The sequence below is a fragment of the Rhinatrema bivittatum genome, chromosome 15 (genome assembly GCF_901001135.1).
Source record: "Rhinatrema bivittatum chromosome 15, aRhiBiv1.1, whole genome shotgun sequence".
Lineage (NCBI taxonomy): Eukaryota > Metazoa > Chordata > Amphibia > Gymnophiona > Rhinatrematidae > Rhinatrema > Rhinatrema bivittatum.
The window spans coordinates 5179950-5189161 of record NC_042629.1 but is presented as its reverse complement, the minus strand read 5'-3'; the positions used below and the strand labels follow the sequence as shown (position 1 = coordinate 5189161).

Below are 9212 nucleotides of genomic sequence, written 5' to 3'. Positions count from 1 at the left end.
TGAAGACCTTGTGTCCATATCTGTGGACACTATTTGGAGGTGGAGGCCATGTACCATTCCCCAATTTATGTCAGGCAGAGGAGGGGAAGCTGGTTGCCCTGGCAGACTAAAGTGAAAAAAGGAGGAAAAAGCAGGAGTAGTGGATTTGATGGAAATTTGAGATAGCGCAAGCTCATGGATCCTGCTTCCTCTTGACTTTCATACCAGAAGTTGGGTAGCAAATACACACTAGAACTCTGCAGCCAATGTTTGCCAGACCCAGGACCAGCCTTAGCAGCTCCCCCTGTCCTGAGCTGCTTCAAAAGAGGTGAGTTGAAGGGGAGGAGGGTGGGAGAATTAAATGGTGATTTGCAGTGGGAGACATCGATAGAAATGTGTATCTGTCAAGGGTTTTAGGAGCCATAGCAAAATTATTAAATTATGCACCACCAACTTAAGTCAATTTTTTCAATATTGTGCAATTTACCTTTAATTTTTTTTTTTTTTTTTTTTTGCTTTGAGCAATGCGATTTTATAGAGTTCTGCATGGGAATATGATGGTATCCACTTGTTAGACTCCAAGATGAGAAGAGCCTGTGAATGGTTTTATGTTTCGATTGGATTTTAGGACACATTCAAGCTTTTAATGGTGCTGAGTGCCTAACATTTTTCTGCTCATTAGAACTTGCTGAACATGGATGAAATCAGGTCCTCCCCTCAGCAAGATGCAGTAAAGAGTTTTGCCAGGAGAGGACCATGTGAACTGATAGCAAGGAAGGTATGTTCTCATTTGATTGTTTCATATTTTTTCCGCTAGTGGCCCCTACAACCTGGAATATAGCCTCCCCATTGCAATAATGGTGTGATAATGTGGATTAGCATTTCTCTTCTGTATGAAAATTAAAACTTGGCTCCTCAGTGTAGCCCTTGAAACTAATGTTTAGGAAGTTTTTTTATTATTGGTTGTAATTAAGAATATTTATTTTATATACAGGATTACTTTATAATTTTGTATTGTGATATTTTGATTTCTGAAATATATTTAATTTTGTTGTAAGTCACATTAAATGTGAGTTATAAATGTAACTAAATCTGAATACCCATCCTTCCTTTTTTTTCCACAATAATTCCTGTTCCTACCCGAGCTGAGTCCAGACAAATGGGTTTTGTATTGCTACCAGCAGATGGAGGCAGAGAATAAACACTTTTCAGGCACTGCTACATAACCGAAAGTGCAACCTGCAGTCCCTCAATTTTTCTCTGTCTCCAGCAGATGGTAGAGGTGCAAACATGCGGGTCTGGAGTTTAAAAAAAACAAACAAACAAACAAAAAAAAAAAAAAAATTCTAGGAAATAGAAGCTTGAAGGCGTTTGTGGAGGCTCCCTGAGGTGTTAAGTTCCTTTATGAGCCATCTGTCAGGTTGAACAGAGTGTTGGTGATCTCCAGAGTGTCTCAGCTTCTAGAGGGGGCTGATAACTAGGGGTCCTGGTTCCTCGTCCCCTCTGAGGACTCTCTCCCCCAGACAGAAGCAGCCAGGAGCAGCTTGAGCCAATTAAGAGCAAGGAAGTATTTCTTTCTTTGCTAAGCTCTCTGTATTAAAAAAAAAAGACGACTGCAGAGCAGGGCTGCCTGGGTGGCATATCCGTAGGTCAGTGCCGATATTGAGGGCGAGAAAGGGAGCACCCGGCTCAGTGAAAATTCCTGTGGAGGTAATTTCAGGGTCGGGGAGTGTCTTTAATTGATAGCAGCATGGTTGGGCTGCTTTGTCAACCGGGCTTTTAAGATCCCGTTTTTTCCATATGGAAACTTTGCGAGCAGTCCTCGTGCCGTTTTCACCCCGGCGAGTTCCTCGCCTCACTCGCTTTGACGGTGGAATCTTCCCATTTTCCGATTCTTCGCGGCACCGTAGTCTCTTCGCGTTCGCCGAGACTTTCAGTTCAGGGTCCTTCCTTTTGTTTTCGCGACGATGCCTCGCACCTCCGCCGAAGTCATGGTGGTGGTGCCAGCAGCTCTCTGCAGGGAAGATATCCTTGTTCTCCCCTACCTGGACGTCTGGCTCGTCAGGGCCAAAGCGGAGGCTCCTTGCTGGCAGGCAGTGGATCGCGTGTTAGCTCTTCTCGCGTCTCTCGGGTGCGTGCTGGATTCTCCAAGAGCAACCTTCAGCCCTCCCAGGATTTCGGATTCCTGGGAGCACACTTCGACACCCGGATGGGCAAGGTCCTCTTGCCTTACACGCGGGCTCTCAAGTTCAACTAGATTCAAAGTTGTATCTTGCTGCCTTCTCCGATAGCTTGTGCCTACCGGTGGATCTTGGACTCCTTGGCTCCTGCCATCGACCTCGGCCCTTGGGCTCTTGCTCCTATGGGCCCGTTCCAGACAGCTTTGCTGTCCCACTGGCGGCACAGTTTCACACAGTCCTTCCGTTTTTGGACTCTACCATTGCCGCCTTGCAGGGTGATTTTTTTCCCTTCCTCTTTGCTACAGGGAATTCTTCTCCAACTCCCTCAGTGGATGATAGTAACCACGGATACCAGTCTCTCGGGCTGGGGTGCGGTCTGCCTCTCCCAGTACGCCCAGGGGATCTGGCCAGCGTCTCAGTCTCGCTGGCACATCCTTCGGTAGGAGGCTCAGGCGGTGTTCCTAGCTCTTTGGAATTTCTCCCCCTCATCCGCGCCAAGGCTATACGGGTCTTGTTCTGCCAACTCCACCACACTGGCTTACGTCACTCGCCAGCGAGGCGCCCGCAGTCTGCTGATGGCCCGGGAAACCAGCAGTCTCTTCACCGGGGCAGAGCGACATCTACAGTGCCCGGTGGCCGCCTACATCGCGGGCAACGGGAATGTTCTGGCCGATTTTCGCAGTCACTCGATCCAGAGGAGTGGGAACTCTCTGATGCAGCCATGCACCTCATCGTCGACAGGTGGTCCCCTCCCACCTGGACCTCATGGCGACCCTTTGCAATGCCAAGGCAAATTGGTCTTTCCGCCGCTGGAGGTGACATGGCTCGGAGGGCGTAGATACTCTGGCTCTCTCTTGGTTAACGGACGTCCCCCTGTACCTGCTCCTCCCGTGGCCCCTGGTTGGGAAAGTTCTCAGAAGAATAGAACTCCACCGGGGTCCCGTGGCCCTGGTAGCACCAGAGTGGATGCGCAGGCCGTACTTTCGCGGTTTTTCTCAACCTAGCGCCGGACGGACCTCTTCGGCTACGCCATCTTCCTTGGCGGGGACCTGTATTTTTCGACCAGGCCGCTCACTTCTGTTTAGCGGCCTAACTTTTGAACGACAACGTCTAAGGCGCAAGGGCTATTAGGGGGAGGTCATTTTCATCTTGTTGTGGGCCCGGGCACAGTCTACTTCCCTGGTGTACGTGCGTATCTGGAACGTGTTTGGGTCTGTTTGTGCAGAGTTGGGTTTCTCAGCGTACTCTGCCCGATCTTGTTAGTCCTCTCTTCTCCAAGAAAGTCTCTGAGGGTCTTTCCTTCGTTCTCGGCGCATACAGGTATACCCTTCTCAGCTCTCTCTGGGTCGGGTAGATGGTCATCATTGACAGGGACACCCGGCTGTGTTTTGGTTCTTGAAGGGCGTCGAGCATCTATGTCCACCTTCTCAGCTGCTTGCTGTTCGTGGAATTTTAATCTGTTCTTTCGGGCCCTCTGTGCGTCTCTGTTCAAAACTCTCCACGCGCTACCTTGAAAGCTCTTTCGCTTAAGGCTGTCTTTCTGGTCTCTATCTCCCCTGCTCGTCGGATCTCGGAGATCCAAGCGCTGTCCTGTCAGGAACCTTTTTTGCGATTTTCCGTTTCCGGGGTTTCCCTCCTAACGGGCCCTTCCTTCTTAGTGTCTGTTCTTCTAACCTCCATGTCCACCAGTTGACAGAACTCCCTGTGTTTTCCCTGCGACTGGGGACGATCTCTGTAAACTTGATGCCATACGAGTTCTACTTCGCTACCTCCAGGTTTCCAATGACTTCTGTCTCGGACCATCTTTCTGTCCTCTGGAGTGGGCCCAATCGGGGTAAGCCAGCTTCTCAGACCATTATTGTGCGGTGGTTGAAAGAAGCGATCTCCTCGGACTCTCTTTTTCAAGATCGGGCGGTTCCCGAGGGCCAAACGGCTCATTCACTGTGTTCTTTAGCTACTTCCTGGGCGAATGTTCAATCGGTCTCTCTGTAGGAGTTTTGCAGTGCCGCCACTTGGACGTCCTTGTATATTTTTGATCGACGCTACCCCCTGGGTGTGCAGGCTCTACCTTTTGGTTCTTTTGGGCTCCAAGTGCTTCGAGCGGAACTGTCTCGGTCCCACCTGGTTTAGGGAAGCTTTGGTACATCCCACAGTCTGGACTGATCCGGGTACATACAGGGAAAGGAAAATTAGTTCTTACCTGTTAATTTTCGTTCCTGTAGTACCACGGATCAGTCCAGACTCCCTTCCCTGTTTGTCTCTCTTTCTGTCCTCTCGAAGCTTGTTCTTGCAGGTTGCAGATTTTAAGACATCATTTTTGTACAAGAATACTGAGCAAATACACCGGAAGCCTTGGTTGTCCAAGTACCAAGATATGCAAGAGCAATTAGTCATAACATGTTTCATTCATTGTTCTACAGTTGCTCTATTGAGCTTTATGGTTGCTTGCTTGATCCTACTCTGGTTTTGTTATTTTCTGCTTTGACAGTCGTTATACTGAAGGGTATAGGATATCCTTTCAGTTTTAGTCTGTCTCCACCTGCTGGAAAGGAGGCTCAACCCACAGTCTGGACTGATCCATGGTACTACAGGAACGAAAATTAACAGGTAAGAACTAATTTTCCTTTGAGTGAAAAAGAACTTTCTCCGATTAGTTTAAATATAGGGAAAAATAACCCATGCTATAATTACACAATGTTGGGTTCCATATTAGGTGCTACAACCCAAGAAAGAGATCTAGGTGTCATAGTGGATAACGTATTGAAATCGTCGGTGCAGTGTGCTGCGGCAGTCAAAAAAGCAAACAGAATGTTGGGAATTATTAGAAAAGGAATGATGAATAAAACGTAAAATGTCATAATGCCTCTGTATCGCTCCATGGTGAGACCGCACCTTGAATACTGTGTACAATTCTGGTCGCCGCATCTCAAAAAAGATATAATTGCGATGGAGAAGGTACAGAGAAGGGCTACCAAAATGATAAGGGGAATGGAACAACTCCCCTATGAGGAAAGACTAAAGAGGTTAGAACTTTTCAGCTTGGAGAAGAGACGACTGAGGGGGGGATATGATAGAGGTGTTTAAAATCATGAGAGGTCTAGAACGGGTAGATGTGAATCGGTTATTTACTCTTTCGGATAGTAGAAAGACTAGGGGGCACTCCATGAAGTTAGCATGGGGCACATTTAAAACTAATCGGAGAAAGTTCTTTTTTACTCAACGCACAATTAAACTCTGGAATTTGTTGCCAGAGAATGTGGTTAGTGCAGTTAGTATAGCTGTGTTTAAAAAAGGATTGGATAAGTTCTTGGAGGAGAAGTCCATTACCTGCTATTAAGTTCACTTAGAGAATAGCCACTGCCATTAGCAATGGTTACATGGAATAGACTTAGTTTTTGGGTACTTGCCAGGTTCTTATGGCCTGGATTGGCCACTGTTGGAAACAGGATGCTGGGCTTGATGGACCCTTGGTCTGACCCAGTATGGCATTTTCTTATGTTCTTATGTCACATGCTAACTTCATGGAGTGCCCCCTAGTCTATTCTGATTCACATTTACCTGTTCTAGGCCTCTCATGATTTTAAACACCTCTATCATCTCCCCTCAGCCGTCTCTTCTCCAAGCTGAAAAGTCCTAACCTCTTTAGTCTTTCCTCATAGGGGAGCTGTTCCATTCCTTTTATCATTTTGGTTGCCCTTCTCTGTATCTTCTCCATTACAATTATATGTTTTTTGAGATGCGGCGACCAGAATTGTACACAGTATTCAAGGTGTGGTCTCACCATGGAGCGATACAGAGGCATTATGACATTTTCTGTTTTATTCACCATTCCCTTTCTAATAATTCCCAACATTGTTAGCTTTTTTGACTGCCACAGCACACTGACCCAATGATTTCAATGTGTTATCCACTATGATGCCTAGATCTTTCTTGGGTGGTAGCTCCTAATATGGAACCTAACTTTGTAACTATAGCATGGGTTATTTTTCCCTATATGCATCACCTTGCACTTATCCACATTAAATTTCATCTGCCATTTCGATGCCCAATTTTCCAGTCTCACAAGGTCTTCCTGCAATTTATCACAATCTGCTTGTGATTTAACTACTCTGAATAATTTTGTATCATCTGCAAATCACTTGTCGTATTTCTTTCCAGATCATTTATAAATATATTGAAAAGTACATCACTTGTCGTATTTCTTTCCAGATCATTTATAAATATATTGAAAAGTACAGGTCCCAATACAGATCCCTGAGGCACTCCACTGTCCACTCCCTTCCACTGAGAAAATTGTCCATTTAATCCTACTCTCTGTTTCCTGTCTTTTAGCCAGTTTGTAATCCATGAAAAGACATTGCCACCTATCCCATGACTTTTTACTTTTCCTAGAAGCCTCTCATGAGGAACTTTGTCAAACGCCTTCTGAAAATCCAAGTACACTACATCTACCTGTTCACCTTTATCCACATGTTTATTAACTCCTTCAAAAAAGTGAAGCAGATTTGTGAGGCAAGACTTGCCCTGGGTAATCTCACCTTTGGCAGGGGCCAGTCTGTCGCTAAGAGTGGAAGGTCCATGTTATGTTGCTCACTCCCAGAAGTCGATTTGGCTAATTAATAATGGGCCTAGCCTCCTAACGCTTGTCTGCACCTTTTTTAAACCCAGCTGTACTACTACCCTTTAGCACACTGACATGATATTGGAAACACATTTTGTAAAACAGATATGATGGTTCTATTAAATACCAGTATAGAAATTTTAAAAAATAAATAAATAAATAAATAAATAGACCACCACAGGTTAGACATGAAACACATCCTTGCAAGATAAAGGTAAATATGATTGTGTCCTACCCCTTTGGTATAAAATGTTCCTAGTTGATCATTTAGTATCTCAGTAGAATAATCAATATTTGGTTGTAAGTTGCTAGGACTAGTGAGCTTTTCAGCACTGATAAAAGAAAAGTACTTTAATGAAATAGCTCATTACTTTTGATTTCTGAGTAAGGAAATACTTTTGATTTCTGAGTTTAAAAATAATTAAAACTGAAGCTGAGGCGAGAGAACCTGGGCTATTTATAAGGATTGAGCTTTACTGCTGCAAGTTTTATTCTGTCTCCCGCTGTTGGCCAGGATAATAGTTTTGGTGGAACTCCCAACATCCAAATTATTAGGCAGGGAAAAGTTTCCTATATTTGAACTTTCTATTAGTGACAAATTATTATTTTTTTTTTTTTATTATTATTTATTTATCAGTGACAAATTATTTCAGAAACAACTTATTTCATTGTAGTGTTTATTATAAGGGGAAAAAGTTGGTGACATAACTCAGCAATGTCTGAATTAACTCTGCGCTCTCCCTTTCCTTCCCATCCCATGCCTCCACTGCATTCCCGACCTTTCTGCAAGGAATTACTGCTTGCCCCTGTGATTTACTGAATACGAATTCTGCAGCACACTCCAAGGTGTTGGCTCCTGTTCCTGCTGATCAACTTTAATTTCTGATCTTTTTTTCCTCCCCCGTAAATACTGAACGTCGCAGAAATACTTCAAGCACATGCAGTACTACAAATCCAAATTAAACCAGTCTCAAAATTGTTTTGAATGTATTAAGAACATAAGTTGCCACACTGGGTCAGACCAAGGGTCTATCAAGGTCAACTGCCTGTTTCCAACAGTCGCCAATCCAAGTCAGGAGTACCTGGCAAATATCCAAACATTGAATACAACTAAACACAGCATCTATTGCATTTCTAAGCTACAGTTCATGTGGTGAATAAAGTTACTCGATACGATCCTGTTTACCCACAAAAAAAAGTGTACACAGCATCCATTTTTCTTTAAATTTATTTATGTAACACAGTGTAGAAAGCTATCAGTTCAGAAGCAATGACTGTACAATCATCTTGCAGAAACTTTTTTTCTTGTTTTTTTTTTTCTTTTTTTGTTTAAAGAATCCTGATCAATTTTCCCCCTGCAGAGCATGTGCTTAATATTAACAGGACTCATTCAAAGAAACATGGAAAAGAGCTTTTTGTTATTAGCTTTAGTGCCTCAAATGTGCACAGAAAACAGGCACAGAGAAACAGATGAATTTTCCCAGGATTCTCTACACTACACACAGCAGAAGCAACAATATGTACAAGAATGCACCTGCATGAAATAAGCTTTAAAAATCTAGTTTTACTTTAAAATGCATTGTAATGAGAAAAAAAAAAGTACGCACAGCAAAAAAAAACGCCACATACATAGCGAGCATATCCCCAAGCAAGGATTCAAAGCAGAGGTCAGGTAGCACTGCCATGGGGTTTTTTTCTGACACATCACAAGAATAATATACAACTGGCTAAAGAACTACATGATAAATAATCAAGGAGGGCGATCTCTTCATGCACTGATTAAATACAGCTAAACTTTATAGTACACAAAAAACATTGATTAGTAATGTGAAAAAACGGAAATGTAGAGAATACATTACTGATTTTCTTCAAGTTCAGGCATCTACTTGTGTTACAGCACAGCTGTCAAAAGGTGGTGAGGATGAGTAACTACTGAATCAAAGATGTCCTCTCCATATTTTCTTCCTTGTATTTACAGATCTGTTGCACTACGGGCAATGGGAGCAGTCTTCTGCTGTCCAGTTCAAGAGGCTGTGGGTGCATTCTAGTTCTGCATTTGTTCAAAGAACTTGTATGTTGGATTCTCATAGCCATTCTGCTGCATCTTTGAGAGGTGACGTTCTTCTGGGGTTACGGCAGCATCCACCTATGGCAGGACAAGCAAAATGACAGCTTCCATATGCCCTCAATTTCATTTGCACAGTGACAGCAGCAGAGACAGCCAATGACCAACCCCATCTTGGGAACATAAAAGCTCTGGTTGCGATGGAGGGGAACCATGACTTAAATCAGAAGATGATCAAGTACATACTACCAAAGGTCTATAAAACAGGAAAACAAAGCTCGACCGTTCTTCTTTGGAAAGCATAAATGAATTAAATATTTTTTACTTTCGAAATAGTCTACTGGGATATTCTCAGGTAAGAAGAAAT

At 43.8% G+C, this 9212-nt stretch overlaps 1 protein-coding gene across 1 annotated transcript in view; it reads right to left on the bottom strand.

The window, feature by feature from the left end:
- Positions 1-7992: 7992 nt before the first annotated feature.
- Positions 7993-9212, bottom strand: part of APP (amyloid beta precursor protein) — a 300473-nt gene continuing 299253 nt past the window's right edge. The window contains 1 exon segment of the mRNA XM_029577860.1: positions 7993-8926. Coding sequence (XP_029433720.1) covers positions 8825-8926 — 102 coding nt within the window. The 3' untranslated portion in view covers positions 7993-8824.